This window comes from Bemisia tabaci, chromosome 6, assembly GCF_918797505.1.
Source record: "Bemisia tabaci chromosome 6, PGI_BMITA_v3".
NCBI lineage: Eukaryota > Metazoa > Arthropoda > Insecta > Hemiptera > Aleyrodidae > Bemisia > Bemisia tabaci.
Window position 1 is genome coordinate 2468580 of NC_092798.1, and position 15932 is coordinate 2484511.

At 39.4% G+C, this 15932-nt stretch overlaps 1 protein-coding gene across 1 annotated transcript; it reads right to left on the reverse strand.

The window, feature by feature from the left end:
- Nucleotides 1–653: 653 nt before the first annotated feature.
- snsl (snustorr snarlik) lies at nucleotides 654–11992 on the reverse strand. The gene is made up of 3 exons (XM_072301208.1): nucleotides 11724–11992; nucleotides 4318–4401; nucleotides 654–1016 (listed from the first exon to the last, which is right to left on the reverse strand). The coding sequence occupies exons 1-3, from the start codon at nucleotides 11779–11781 to the stop codon at nucleotides 655–657; spliced, it is 504 nt and encodes a 167-aa protein (XP_072157309.1). The 5' UTR covers nucleotides 11782–11992; the 3' UTR covers nucleotide 654.
- Nucleotides 11993–15932: the final 3940 nt, after the last annotated feature.

Here is a 15932-nt window from a genome sequence, read left to right on the forward strand (position 1 = left end):
AACTCAACGGTACAGTTAGTTTTTTTCTAGCATTTTGGTTCGCCAGATAATGAGCAGGAGACCTCAGTAGGTGACTTTTGTACATTCAAGAAATGGCGTTTGTTTTTTGGATATTGGAATCGATACTTTACGTTGTTTGATGAACATAACGCACCATGTCGTCACCTTCCAGGCAAAGTATCACAAGCGTCATGCGACGTTTAAAAATTTCCGCCGCTATTTTATTTCTTTACTGAGAAATTTTTGTTTGAATCTGTTTGGAAATTTCACTAAATTTTATCAGCAGCACAAAGAAAATTCAGTGAAATTTTCGGATAGCTTCGTTGAACAATTTCTCTGTAAAAAAATAAAATGGCGGCGGAAATTTTGAAACGTCGCATGGCGCTTGTGATACTTTGCCTGGAAGGTGACGATGTAATCTTCCATCGATCGAGGTGGAACAATTTTGTGTGTGGCAAATTCGAGGCGAAAAATGAGGTTGTATAAATAGCTTTTAAGGGAAATCTATGCTAATCACGTAGAATTACCTACGCAAGAATTTTTTTTCAGTGTATCCAGCTTTCTAGAGCACACCCCATATTCCGAACTGCACTTGGCTCTGTTTGATAGAAATACGTCCAAATTTGGTGAACAAAAAAACGGACGAGAGGGGATTCAGCTGTCAGTTTGTTTATTGTTATCTATCTCTTTGTACAATTGTCTGAGGTGGTTGACGATGCCCTCCTGGCGTTTGGTCGGGTCGTAGGCGAGGAGCTTCTCCTTGTCGAGGGAGGGCGAGTCGGCCATGGTGGACTGCCACGAGTCGATCCACTGGCCCTTGGTCGTCTCCCGCGGGGGTTGCGGGGCGGGGGCGCGGTTGCCGGGGGGTTGGTTCGTCTGCCGCTTCTTGCTCGCGGCCGGGGCCTCCGCGTTGGGGCCGATCGGCTGCGTGTTCGTCTGCGGGCCCAGCTCCAGCTGGATCTGCACGTCCGCGTTCGGGCCCAGCCGGAATCCGAAACCTAACCTCGAATCCGTACCTGCAATCAAAAGGAAACCTCCAGTTAAATCGGACACGTGAAGAGGCTCAAGGATCAAGGCTAAGCAGGGTGGCAAAATTTCATGAAAAATAAAATCTTGAAATTTCTCCTGAAATATTTCATGAAATTTCAGAAATTTAAGAAAGATATTGAAAAATATCGGCTCCTTTTCATGTTTATAAAATGAAACGATTAAGTGACTTTCCTCTATCTTTATGTGTTTGAGTGCGGTTTGCATACTCTAGCCCCTGAAAAATATGAAAAATTTTACAACCTCGTGGAATTTCTGAAAAAAACTGAAAATTCCAATCTTTCATTTTTTTCTTACGTTTCATGCCACCCTTAGGCTAAGGGAGCCCACCTCCCCCACAATATGGACCGAGGGTTCAGTCCGACCAACCGATGGAGGTCCCGATTCATCAAACCGAAAAACTTCGGTTATGCTTCACAATGGTCTTGAAGTAAAGGAAAATGCGACAAAAATGTACCCAAAAATAGATTGCAGGGGATGAATCTATGGTAGGTGTATAGACTTAAAATCACAAAAAATCAAAATCTTGGCTGATCCTATTTTCGAGATATCGCAATTTGAAATTCTTATAGTGAATGCAAGTTTTCTACTGTTTTTGATTCGGTTTTTGGTTCATTTGTCCATATTGAATAGGTGTCGATCACGTTCACATTTTTATTTTTCATTCAATTCGTGTCAATCAAATACATATCCTCTCGTTGCATGCAGACTTCCTATCATACTCTTTTTTTAGCTGAACAATTCGCCTTCTGCTGCGCCTGCAGCAATTGTTGTTACGAATATGTTGTGCGTGCTGATTTTAGCACATTACATACTCGACTCTCCGAAGGCGTTTTATGTCCGAGAGTGGAGCACCCTGTTGGAGAACAATAGGGGTGAGATTGAATGAATCGCTCAGTTCAAACTTCGTTCGTTCTCCAACAGATCGCGTTACCTACGCACAAAAAACGCCTTCAGATAGTCGAGTATGTAATTAGCAAAAATCAACACGCACTAAACGTTCATAACTAACAACAATTGCTGCAGACGCAGCTGAAGGCTAATTGCTTGTGCACAGTTGCAGATAGGCTTCATTTGCTCGAAATGGTAAAAATTTCAATATTTAAAAGTGGGGACCTGTATGAGACGGAGGATCTCTTTCCTGGATCTTGGGACACCTGACCCTCGCGAGAGAGTGACCCAGTAGAGATCTATGGAGCGTGTGTTGCCTGAACCTAGTTTTCAGCCACCACCTTGGATTTGGAACATTCTTCACATGAAACGTCGGTTTTTGACTTGAAATTTGGATTCAGCAACCAAAGACACATAGGAATCGATACCTCACTTGGCGTTGTTTCATGGTGGCGGCAATTTTGACTGCCGTTTTGAATATGGGGTGGGGGAGGGGTCGGAATTTTAATCAAGGACTTTCTCTTCCTGGACATCTAAACCAATTATATTTCAACGTGTCTCATTCTACTATTATCATGTTTTAGACAAGCAGTCGTACTAAACGCGGAGAAACTCGATCAATAACAGTGATAAACTTGCATTTACTATCAATTTCAATTTGCGATAACATTAAAATAGGATCATCCAAGTACCATAGATTCACCCACTGGAAACCGGTTTTGGGTACAATTTTGTCGCATTTTTTTGTTTTTTCAAATGCTTCAAGGCCACTGTGGCTTTAAGACAAGGTCCATACGAACCAAAATTTTTTGCACCTCTGAACTGGAACCTCGGCTCATATAGGTGAACTATCGACAGTGGTGACTCTTAAATGTTGGCAACACTATTTTTCCCTCCATTTAAATGTATGTAAAACAATCGATTCTAGGCGAGACAGACTGCCTCACCTAGAATCGATATATTCAATGGATTTAAATAGAGGAAAAACAGTGTTGCCAAGTTGCTGGAATCGCCACTGACTCGCTCGGCTTTGTCAACTGTAGAGGTTCCGTCGGTGAGCACGATCGATGGCTTGTTCTGTTTCCCAAAAGCGTCTACTCAACTTCAAAACTGAGCGATTCTTCTGATAGTGGCAATAAATCAACGTAAATTTCAACCATTAGCGTGCTATAAAAATCGTCGTTGTTACACTATTGAGCGGAAGAGCAGCTAGTAATGGGCCGATATTAAATATCAGCAGTCGTAGAAAACGCCCGTAATCACAAGGATATGCAACCCAACTCTCACGCACTTGCAGCAGCTCGGTTACTGTCATGGGCCATGACAATCTACCACACAGACTACATTTTGCAATGAAGAACTACGACTTATGGCTCAAAAAACAACAAATGTGTCATTACTTTTCTTATGCACGCAGATAGTTTCATGTATGAGCCAGAAATTATTGTTGTTCTTTATTGCAAAATACAGTCCATATGATCCTCTTGTGCTTGTTACCCACTCAAATAAGCCACGAATAATAATCAGATGCTTCCTCGATCATTTTTTCTCAGAAAATGGTCTTCAGTTTTATAGGTTATAGAGCGAAAGCATAGAATTGGATCCTACCCCTCGGACTGAATATTGACTTTGAATTTTTGTTTTTTCTTTTTGAAAAATTTCAAACAACATTGGTGGTAAACTTGAAGTAGAATCAGTACTCTCAAAAAATAAAAACAGCTATGAAAATTTCCTAGCAAATCTTGACATGAATGAGAAAATCCCAAAATCGCACAGATTTCCAATCATTCCTCATCCACTTAATCTTAAGTGGAAAGAATGGGAACCCTTTGGCTTAGCATTGCCAAATTTATCGTTCTGTCACAGAAAATCAGCAATCGCCGGCAGTTTGCACTCAGTTGTATCAATAAATCACAAATAGGTCGCATTACTGTATTTACGTTTTGATGGCATGAATGATGATCTTCAAAAGCACGAACTTGGATCTGAACGCCTTGAATTTTTTTAAAATACTTTACGATTTTTCACGGAGTTAGTTTAGTTGCCTGTTACATCCAAATTAAAAGAGGGTCTGGGAATTTACAGCACGCTCTTCTACGTGCGCCTGTTAGCCTTTTATCACCATATTTTCACGTAAGAAAAAAAGCCTGTTCACATCGCAGGCAAGATAATCAGTCCTCGCTAGTCATGTTGCTTTATCTCTTTATATCATGCATTTATATTTATTTACTTGTGGCTTGCAAATTTCCGACAGTTTACAAAATTTACAAAATTTTTCGACAAAACCTCTATTGCGCGGTGAAAATTTAGGGGGAAGGCAGAGGTCCTCTTTCTCTCCCTTACCCCTTCCCTCAATAAGTAGAGAGCAAACATACAAACCTTTCTTAATTGGCGGGATATTTGAGTAAACAATCGATAAAAATGAAGGAACCTCCTCCGGAATGACTATAGTTGCATTTACATCTGAAACAGAAATTTATACGATCTGGTGAGTATGACAAGAAACAAATCGATGGCCCCCAAGCGGAACCGTTGAACACGTGCTGCTGGTGCGGTTTCAAAATTTTCGCTCCCATTTTACTGTTTTAAAGAAAAAAATGACCACTTTATGGCTTGAAATTTCTACACCCCATTCTACTGACAGAGAAGAAAAATCAAGGGAGTTTCTAGAAATTACGTTGACTAGTTTCCCAAAGAAAAAATAAAGTATGGGGACAAGTCTGTGACGTCGCAAATGATACGTGGTTTCGCACTTCGGCCATCGACATATTCATGCTACGGCTGAAGGAATGAAAACTAAGGGAAAACTTACGTACGAAAAAAGTGCTCTCATAAACACTTTCCCCTTTCAAAATTATTCAAAGTTGCTGCAATAACATTACTATTCGCATGAGTTGATGTAAAATGGGCAAAAATGAATGATTGGTGAAGGTTAAATGCAGCACTGCGGTTTCGGCAACTCGCGGGGAATCAATACAAGCCGCGAAAAATGCAAGTCGATTTGAAAATATTTATGCTGAAAGGAACCTCGTGCATGTGCGTAGTATTTTTGCGCTTCACAATTCCTTTTGATTCCAGGTATCTTTTGCACTCGAGAGTACGGTCGAATGGTCGATTGCGATCAATTGATTATTTCGGAACTATTGAAAATTCTCATGAGCAGCACATCACACTGTAGCACGTCAGGGATTTGCACCCACATTTGAAGCTCATCTGGTTGCAAATAGGGCATTTCTTGGTTTCGGTGTCTCAGGATCTTCGTTAACGTCTAGTCCACTATAATTAAAGGAAATAAATTGAATTTATTAAAACTTTTACTGAATTTTCTTTATGATTTTAAATGCTGGAAACTAAATATTTCAGAAAAAATTCACCCAAAATTTTCCTATCTAAAGTATAAATTAGCAGTGAAGATTCTGAAACACCGCAACCAAGAAATACCCTTTCTGCACCAAACGCCTCATTTGCCAGAAAAATATTTTATATGAGCTTTCAAAGCCTATCCCGACTGAATGTCGCAAATGCAAAAGCAGAACGATTCGCACTAATCACTCGGGATGTATAGGTTTGGAGTTATTAAAAAGTGTCTCTTCGTCAAATTTTGTGTACCTGACGTTTTACACCGTGATGCGGACGGCGTTAAGCAGAGAGGAACCAAGCCACATTCAACACGGAAATTTAATTTTGTACAAGTGGACGTATTTTCGGATTCCTTTGAAACTTTTAAGGAATTTGCTCGTTCTATGTACAAAATTCACTGAAATTTGCGTAAAAATCCGCACAACCATTTCATGTGAAAAATCAAATTGCTCAATTAAAGACATTAGCTGATGTGGCTAGGTTCCTTTCTGCTTAACGCGATCCATGTGATGCTCAAAATTTTGAAGAATTGTCCTAAAATCCAGGAGTAATCGATTGATCGATCGAGTATCACAAATTGTTATCGAAAATGCTGAAGATCCACCTTAAGTCAGTAAGTCTTCCCACACAGCTCCTTTCAACATCAATACGTCCATTTGGCACCCTCGCTAAAAGAACTTCACGCTTTTATGAATATCTTCGTTTATAAATTACCGAGATGAGCCTGCACGAGGATAAAACCACAGATGGAATTATGCAAGAATGACAGGAGCCTGATTATCATCAATCCACTCCAGCTATTCAAGGGAAAGCTGGATGATAAGTTAGATTTCTCGTACAGCTCACTCCCGCTTAACTCTGAATTGACACCTCAGAAATAATCTTTCAAGTTCGTTGAGGGTCATACAGAGGGCAGAACATTAAAGAACTAGGTCAGATCACCGTTTTCCAGCCAAAAACACGTAACTACAGTTCAACGATGCGAAAATTCACTCACAAATTGCGTTTTTATGAGAAAACTTTTGGGCGTTTCTAATTGGAAAAATCAATAGAGAATTTGCAGGTGTCTGAAATTTTCTGAATTTCATCTTTAAAATGATACTGCTCGGAAAATTGAGTACAAGTTGGTTTGGTCCTTGGTTTCTAAATTGAACAATTATTGGAGAAAATATGACAAAATAACCTAATCTGCTAAAATACATGTGTTTAAACGAAAAATGCCGCCAGATGACGCCATAAAGCGGCACATTTTCTCACTTTTGAATGAATTTTTCTCCAATTTCCCATGTCAGAAAAAAGATTATGAAAAATATGGCGAACTCAGTTCATTATGCACTCTCAGATGAAGCAATAAAATGTTTGTATGCAAACTCTCCATTTTCCCTCTTACTTCTCGTCAAATTAACACAATTTTGTACGGAACTTTTAACACTTATTTTTGCACAAAACTGAAATATTTTAGTCAATTTGGCAAACTTAAGATGGAGTTATGCTTTTTCCTCTTTGAAATGACGAAAGGAAGGGCTGAGTGCTAGAGGAGCTTAATTGGACCGTATTAAGCCGAAAGTGACCAAGCCACATTAGCAACTGCCAAATTTAATTGGACAATGTAAGTTCTTACAAACGGCTGTGCGCATTTTTGTGCAAATTTCAGTGAATTTTCTGCATAGCACGAAGCAAATTCCTTGAAATTGAATTGGGTCAGTTGCGCTGGTTAGAGACTCGAGTTTTAGGGATTTAAGATTATAGATTGGCAAAAATGATAATATCTATTCAAACGCCAAGTTTCTATATGCACACCACTATTAACAGAGGTATTGCACATCGAAAATATATACATTTTTAATGGATTCTAACAAAGGAAAAACAGTGTTGCAAACTTGCAAAATCACCACTGCAAGAAATCACGCGTATGCATATCCATGACAGTTGAAGTGATACGTCGCGTCGCGTCGCGTTTTTCTATGAGCGATATCTTCGTTAATATTGGACAAGAAGCAATTCGCCTTCAGCTGAGTCTGCAGCAATTGTTGTCATGAAAATATTGTGCGTGCTTATTTCAGTTCATTACATACTCGACTCTCTGAAGGCGTTTTATGTGCAAACATAGAGCACCCTGTTGGAAAACAACAGAACAGAAGTAAGATTGAAGGAATGAATCACTCTATCCTTACTTCATTCGTTCTCCAACAGATTGCGCTACTTACGCACATAAAACGCCTTCAGTGAGTCAAGTATGTAATGAGTTAATATCAGCACGCGCAACATATTCATAACAACAATTGCTGCAGACGCAGCAGAAGGCGAATTGTTCAGTTAAAAAAAAGGGTATGATAGGAGGTCTACTTGTGGCAAAAGGGTATGTATTTGATCGACATGAATCGAATGTAAAATAAAAATGTGAATCGATCGACACCGATACAGTGAACAAATGAATGAAAAACCGAATCAAGAGGAGTAGAAAACTTGCATTTACCTACTTTAAAAATTTCAAATTACAATATCTCGAAAATCGAATCAGCTAAGATTCTGATTTTCCACGATTTCAGGTCCACACGAACCATAGATTCACCCCTTGCAAACCGTTTTGGGTACATGTTTGTCCTATACTTTTTCCCCTTTAAGACCATTGTGTTTTAAAAAAACCTAAAGTATGAGCGGAGATTCTGAAAAAGCAACCGAGATACGCTTCTCTGAAGTCCCATTTCGACTACATTTTGCAATTAGAAACTACAATGTCCGGCTCGTGGGCAAAACCACGTATGTGCATAGGAGAACTAACTATACATACGTTGTTTCTAAACTGAGACAGAAATTGCAGTTCCTAATTGCACGCAATGTAGTCTCATTTTTTTCAACATTTTCCTCAGAGTTACAACGGTTGCTTATGTTCATAGTTTTCATTTGCAAAGTGCACTCTTCAAAGTGCACAGGTTGGCCTAGTGGTCAGCGCGTCCGACTCTAGGTCAGGAAGTCCTGCTTCAAATCTTATTAGTGGCGACAAATTTTCACGAGATTGACGAGTCTATCTGCAGAAACAGATTTCATTCGGCCTTAATCCCCGAAATTTTAAAAGCCTTAGACGAGGGCGTGTAATTTCGGCAGTTTAACTGGGCTCTGCTCGGTTTGCCGGGGTGTACTAAAGAGCGAAAAAAAAAAGAAAAAATTAGAAAGAGGTGCACAGATGAGGAACTGCTAAGCGGAAATGAATAAGAGGTGTTCACGAAGACGCTATGCGTCAGCTCAACGCAGCCAAGGATTTTTTTGGAATAAAGCCATGTGAAATAAGCACATGACCACGCTGCCACAGAGACGCACGCATGAGGCATGACACATATCACCAGCTTTTTCTGCTTTTCTGAGAATTTACATCCAAACAGATGGTGGTGAAACTGTTTCATCAACTGGACGTATTTATGCTTAAAGGAACTATCGATGGTGAAACTACCAAACCACGTATCTCGTTTGCGGTGTTTAAAAATCTACGCTCACATTTTATTTTTTTGAAGTAGACCAAATCAATATCATTCCTTGAAATTTTCACGGAATTTTCTCCGCACAAAGAGGGAAAATCTCAGAAATGTTCAAGACTGGATGTTGAGTAGTTTTTCATTTAAAAAATAAAGTATGACAGGAAGTTTGCAACGTCGCAAACCGAGATGCGTGGTTTGGTAGTTTCACCGTCGCTATGTAACATGCAATCCCTATGCACATAGTTCCTTTTGCAAAAATATGTTCAACTAAAGATGGATATCGATGGCCAAAGTGCAAAACTACGTATATATCTCCTCATCGGCTTAGCAAGGGGTGGCAAAAGGGCGATACCCCCCCCTCCTCCCCTTACTTAAAATATGTGGGGGAAGGAAAACAGAGAAGGTGGGGACGGAATGTGAAAAATCCGTATTTTATGAGTGTAAAACGTGGATTATTGTCCTCATTCCGCCGGTTTGAAATGACTGGATTCGTCCTCGATATTGCACCCACCGTGCACATTGCACACCAAGGGGCTTAAGTAAGCATAAAGGAGTGATGGTGTCATCTATTTCCTATAGAAGAGTGAATTTTAACAGATCGACCTTCAGGAGATAACTAGGTGTATTATTTCTTTGAAGTTTGATGACAATGTCCCTTAGATTAGATTGCGATCGCTCCCTGTGCTATTATTTTTACTTTTTTGTCGACAATTTGGTAAATTTCAATGAATTTTGGAAAAATTTTAGAATAATCAGAAACTCAGAAGGTCAAAAAAGTTAATTAAAATTCTTGTAATGATGATTTAGGAAAGCCTAGCGATGATCCTCAGTCACATATTTTACCCATCAATTGATTTATATGTAAAATACATATAATTGATGTCACCGGCGTCCTTCAATGTGAAAAGTGAAACTTCAAAACATCGTACCAAGTACCTGCCATCCTGCATTCCTCGAATTGTGCAGGTGCGCGCCTCTTTCATTCCACCCAGTGACCGAAAAGGGGCAGTTTTTACTTGAGAATAAATTCTTAGATTAAAATAATAAACACTACACAAAGCGTATGAAACGAAATTGTGGTAGTTATTTCACAGTTAGATAGACCCAACTCAATCCAAGAACGTTTGCTGGCGCAGATATTCCGAATTTTAATTCTTCTTATAAAGAATGGAGAAGCAGAATTTTTTGAGACTTTGAAAATATGTATGGGCAAATTTTTAATCGTGTGAATGTATGTTGAAAATTTTACTTCATTTTCTTCTTAACATCATCGCGAGACTGGTTGTGAAGTTCCTCACTACCAACGATTTTAACCAAAGTTGTCGGGCACAGAAACCAAACTTTCTTTGGGCCTAATCAAGTTCGAATTCCTCGGACCAACAAGTTGGGTTACGTGAACCGTAACAATTCGGGGACCCAAGCTCAGTATCTGCGCGCTGAGTATTGAAATTGATAGACAAAGCAACAGACAAAGGGAAAATGGAGGCATCCTAATAGGGGAAGCGGGTGGTTGTAACGGACAAATGAGTTGAAGAATAAACTAACTAACGGCGACCCACGAGAGACCTTACACAGTTAAGGTTATCATTTCTCCCTTCGTCTACAAGAACCACCAGCCTCAACCAACAGGATCGCTCCATTTCTCAGTATCTCTTTTGTCCATAGCTTTGTCTATCAATTCCAATAATCAGCCTGCTGGTCTGCCCTCCTACCGTTAAGATCTATCGTATTTTTACTCATTTTCTATTATACAGGGTGATACCACCTGCACCAGACAACCTACAATACTGCCGTGCTGAGGAAAAACGCCGTATGAACATTCGAGAGTTACCAAATTTCCATTGATAAAACATGTATTTTTGATGACATTCATGCACATTTTCCTTTGAAATTGTCAGATGATCTAGATTAAAGTGCGTAAAAAATTGTCTGGAAATTTTGAAAAAAAATATTCACAATTTTCCCGGTAAATTCAGTTTTTATCGAAAGAAACTTGGCAACGTCTGAAGGCTCATACGGCGTTCTTCCCTAGCACGGCAGAGTAGGATCCCTCATTTGGACTACATTTTGCAATTTGGAACTATAAATTCTAGCCCGGTTTAAAAACAACGTACGTGCCATGAGTTTCCCTGTGCACGTAGGTGTTTTTCCAGAAGAGCCAGAATTTATAGTTCCAAATTGCAAAATGCAGTCCAATTGAAGCGTTGGGTGCAGAAAGGGCAATTCTTGGTCGCGGTGCCTCAATATCTCCGTTAACGTTTCATCTAATATAATTAGAGAAAGTGCAAAGAATTCGTTAAAACTTTTACTGGGTGTTCCTTATTATATTACAATGCTGAAAACTAAAAATTTCATAAAATTCACTCGATGGTCTCCTTTCTAAAATACAAATTAGCTGTGGAGATTCTGAAATTCCGCAACCAAGAAGAGCCCCTTCTGCGCCAAACTCCTCAATTGAATCGACTCATGCGAAAACGTCCGTTGTCTAATACAGGATTTCAGAAGTGCAGTGGTTGCTTTTGCTCTACGACACTGATGAATAAGATCGATCACTTTCGTAAACGTTTAATTACACTTAAGGGACTATCTATAAAATTTGTCTACTTTCCTAACGTCTTAAATCACCTTGCATCTTAAAGTCACAAGGAAATCGTCCACTCAAATTCTGAAGCACCGTATTGGACATCGGACGTTTTCGCATACGCCGATTCAATTTTCCCGTGGTCTCCTTTGTCTATTGCTATGTCTATCAATTTCAATAATCATCTTGCGTCGTGAAGTTACAACGGAATCGTCCACTCAAATTCTGAAACACCGTATTGAACATCGGACCTTTTCACATACGCCGATTCAATTTTCCCGTAGTCTCCTTTGTCTATCGCTATGTCTATCAATTCCAATTATAAGCCCGCTGAAAGCGGACTTTTCGAGATGAGAAGCGGGCGGACTTACAGAGATCGAGAAACAGGAGCGTCAAGTATCCTCGCACCAGGTGACGTAGGTAACTCATATTAGGCTGGAAAGCGTTGGCACTTCACTTCACTTGACTCCACTTCACATGGTCGCTCGGCGTATCCCTGGGGATAATCTCGGCTCTGGAATCGGGATTCGGATCGGGGAAACACATCGGGACACTCACTCGCACACACACGCGCGCTCGCCTCGCTTCGCGGCCCTCGATTGAGGCTCCAAGCTCGCGCACCGGACCTGGGTGACGAGCCACGGACGCGCAACTTTCACTTTTCCTGGGCCCATCCCGCCTCGACTTCACCGCTGTGCGCCGGCCACGCCGATGCCAAACTTCCCATCAAAACCAACTATTATACCCTGAATTGTGTGTAGTCAAAAAAGGGCTCTAAGTGGGTTGGCAGCCATGTCCCAAGGTTACTATACCGGTGCGTATCGGCGAGGCGTCAATGATCGATTATCGATATCTCCCCTTTTGGGCTATGGTAAAAAATCGATTATTTGGGTGTTCGTTGCGAAAACCCTGTCTATCGATCCTTACTCATACACTGGAAAAAAAGTCGCTTGGATCTAGAATCCAGACTCTTGAAAACAATGACAGGAAAAAATACCCATATGATTCAATCGGAAATTTGCTTGAATCGAGAGCCAATTTCTCAATTTAAGCGGATTTCTTTAAGCGGATCAAAGAGATTTTTTTTTTTTCCAGTGTATAGGTTTAAATGGTAGATGAATCGATACATCGCAAATCACGCTACGCCACTGATGTATCGTTGGTGCGTATGTCGTGGGCGATATGTGAAAAAAGGCATTTTATCCAATTCTTTATCTGCCTTGCTGCGGAAAAACGCCGTATGAACCCTTAGGCGTTGCCAAAATTTCTTTGATAAGTCACGAATTTCCCGATAAACTCATGAAATTTTTCCTCTGATTTTTTAGATAATTTTGTTCACAATTTCACCTATAGCTCCTGAAAATTTCAAGGAAAAATATTCCTTACATTCCTTCAAAATAAACATATCATCAAAGAAAGACTTGGCAACTCTCGAATGTTCATACGGCGTTCTTCCTCAATATGGCAGTAAGGCAGATAGTCAAATTTTGACAGTTCACGGAATCATGTAAACTTAAGACGAAAGCAGTTTTCAATATTAAAAAAAGTTGCGCAACAAATCTACGAACTCTCCTTGTTCCTACCTCTTCAAATGCTTCTCATTTATTTAAATGTTAAAATTTTAAAAATTCTGTGTTTTATGACTTATTGCAAATTTCCAATAAATGCTTCAGGAGCTGAAAACTGGTTTAAATACGTAGCTACTTGCGCCCCGTAGCGGCCAAGGGGGCAAATCCCTAGCAGCATATTACGATGAGTAAGCCTCATTTACTGTTTATTGAAGTTACAACTTTCTGATGTGACGCTGGTTGTCTATTGTTTTATTTTAAGGGGCTAACGGCTGCTCGTGATGGAAAATTTGGATTAACAGAAAACGGACCATATCTACAATAAAACTGCAAAAACGCTTACCTTAATTTGCGACGCTAAAAACTTGACGTCTTAATCTATATTTCGGATGGAAAAATACTGGAGATTATTTCTTGAAAAATTTCTTGACTTTTCTTTTCTGTGAAAAAAATACTCTGAAGATTTCACCTTCACAAAATACCATAATACCATGGATCTACATAAGTACTTATTTTAAACATCGATTTTAATAAAATTTGTCTCTTCCTAGACGGGGAGACGTAGATAACTTCATTCTGAGGTTGCAAAATTGACTTTAAAAACGCAGTTTTTTACAAGTATAGGTATATATACCACCGCAACTTCTGATCAAAATTTCTCTGTTTTTTACGTTTAATCGGAAGAAATATCGTGCAGTTCTAAATTGAAAGTGCTCGACAGTTTCCTAGTAACGATACATCTCACTGAGAAAATGTAGATTAGCGCATCAAAAAGTGAGTTTGTATTTCCTTTCTTCTATAAGGCTCCATGTAAATCTGAAACTCTGAACGCGTACGCAAACTCATATTTTTGAGTAGCAAAAACTGCACTCATGCGCCGTGTCCTCCAAGCTCTTCAAATGTAGTTCCGAACTTTCGTCTGGAAAATGACGAGTTGGGCTATTTCCGACTAATTTTTGAAATGCTGTAGTTGTAAAAGAACAATTTTTCAGTGCAATGTTGCAACCGTGAAAACCGAAATGATCATAACTTGAGTCATGAATAGTGTTACTTCATTCGGAAGGACAGTTGGATGTCGCGAGCATTTACGGTCGTTTTACATTTCGTCGTTTCTCTGACGCAAGGGCGAGTCTCGGTTTTCACATGAGCCCCAGAAAGCATATTTTCGAGGGTAAAAAAGGGCTCTTATGGAACTGGAGATAGGTCCTGATGCCATAGGTGCGACGTTTCGTAATTTACAGAATCGTAAATGCAAATGGGTTCTTGCACTATAATGTCAATTTAGGGGCTTGGAGGACAAGGCGCAAAAGTGCAACTTTTGCTTTTTCGAATTATACGTGTTTTAAGTTTCAAAATTACATGGAGCCTCATGGCGGAAAGGAAGTTTAAGCTCATTTTTGATGCTTTATGCTGATTTTATTTTTAAATTTTTCACAGAATATATTTTTTAAACTTGTTTTAGTTAAGTTCGTGAATATCTCAATTTTTTACAAACGGCACCTATGCGCCTTGTCCTCCAAGCCCCTCAATTGAATCAGTAATTACGAAAACACACCAACTCAAAAAATTAAAATAATCAAGACCCACACAAAACTGCACAGTAAGTGTAGAAGTTAGTCTAAGAAAAATATTTTTGGTGTCGAAAGACAAGTATCTATGGACACTTTAAAAGTCCAAGTTTGAAAAGATGCCCTAACTTCGATGACCTTTATTAAAATTTATTTTCTTTAATGAAAATTGAGCATTTTCGAGTTACCGAGTTAATGTGTTCTCGTTCTCACTGACTCAATTATGCTATAGCCTGTATTGATACTCATTCCTTAATCTGCTCTTTCCTGTAACATTGTATCATTAAAATAATCATTTTCATAACCTTTAGTAAAATCCGAAAACCCAATCAATTGTAAAAGCCTCGGTACCTCATTGCTTAAAACACCTCAATTTGGAGGACAATGCGAAAAATAGCTGTTTTTGAAAAAAAATAGATAATAATGATTTCACATAAAGCTAGTATAAATGCATATTCTGTGAAAAATTCGCTCCAAAATTTCAATTTCTAAGCATCAAAAGGTCAGTTTGAACTTTCTTTCCGCCATAGGGGTCCGTGCAATTTCGAAACATGAAACACGTATTTCTCGAAATAGCAACAACTGCACTTATGCGCCTTATCTTCCAAGCCCCTTAATTCTCTGGGTCGATACCTATCACAACCTTGGAATGAAGTCGTGTTCCTTCAGGACGACGATATGGCAACGCTATCCTCGCGTATTGCAGTGGCGTCATTGACATGTGCAGTGAACAAAGTGAAAGACAGCTGACACGAAGCGAGATGATCTCACCACCTGTAAAGCGCATCCTCAGACAAGCTAGCTGAGGGAAAAAAGGGAATCCAATTGAACCACTTTCATAGCGCCTAATCAAATAATATGATCTCATATAGTGCCGTGATCAGGAAAAACGCCGTATGATCCTTCAGACGTTGCAATATTCCTTCAATAAAACACGTATTTACGAGGATCATTTTGGATATTTTCCTCCAAAATTTTCAGACGGTATTATTCCCAATTAATATAAAATATTTGAAAATTTTAGTAAAAAGATATGTGTAACTCCTCCCAAAAATTTATGTATTATCTGCGGAAATTTGGCAACTCTCGAATGTTCATACGGCGCTCTCCCTTGCTACGGCAGTATAGACAAACCACTATCATGCATCTCGATGTATGATTTATGGTTCGATAAATAATCGTGCTCCCCGGCAGGTTTGTTGCCTATGTGGCAAAATTGAAGGGGAACTTTTTTAATGAACGATATCAGCCGATGACGACACAACAAAACGAAGAAATTCGCCGGTTCTAAAGGTCGTATTCATGGTCGTACCCTAAACAGCTCATTTCCTCAAGAGATCCTATTTGCTTTACATTGTGATCAAAGGAGGTCTAAGGAAGCCTTTAAAATAGCATCATAAAAAAAATGTAATTTTTGCCAACCTCCAGTGAAATTCAGCAAAAT

What these genes read in the sequence shown, in the direction of transcription:
- snsl (XM_072301208.1), bottom strand. Translation starts at nt 11,781, where the DNA reads ATGAGTTACCTACGTCACCTGGTGCGAGGATACTTGACGCTCCTGTTT. An exon ending in GCTCCTGTTTCTCGATCTCT is followed by an intron (nt 4,402 to 11,723) that starts GTAAGTCCGCCC and finishes TTTCTGTTTCAG; the next exon opens with ATGTAAATGCAACTATAGTC. An exon ending in TATCCCGCCAATTAAGAAAG is followed by an intron (nt 1,017 to 4,317) that starts GTTTGTATGTTT and finishes TTTTGATTGCAG; the next exon opens with GTACGGATTCGAGGTTAGGT.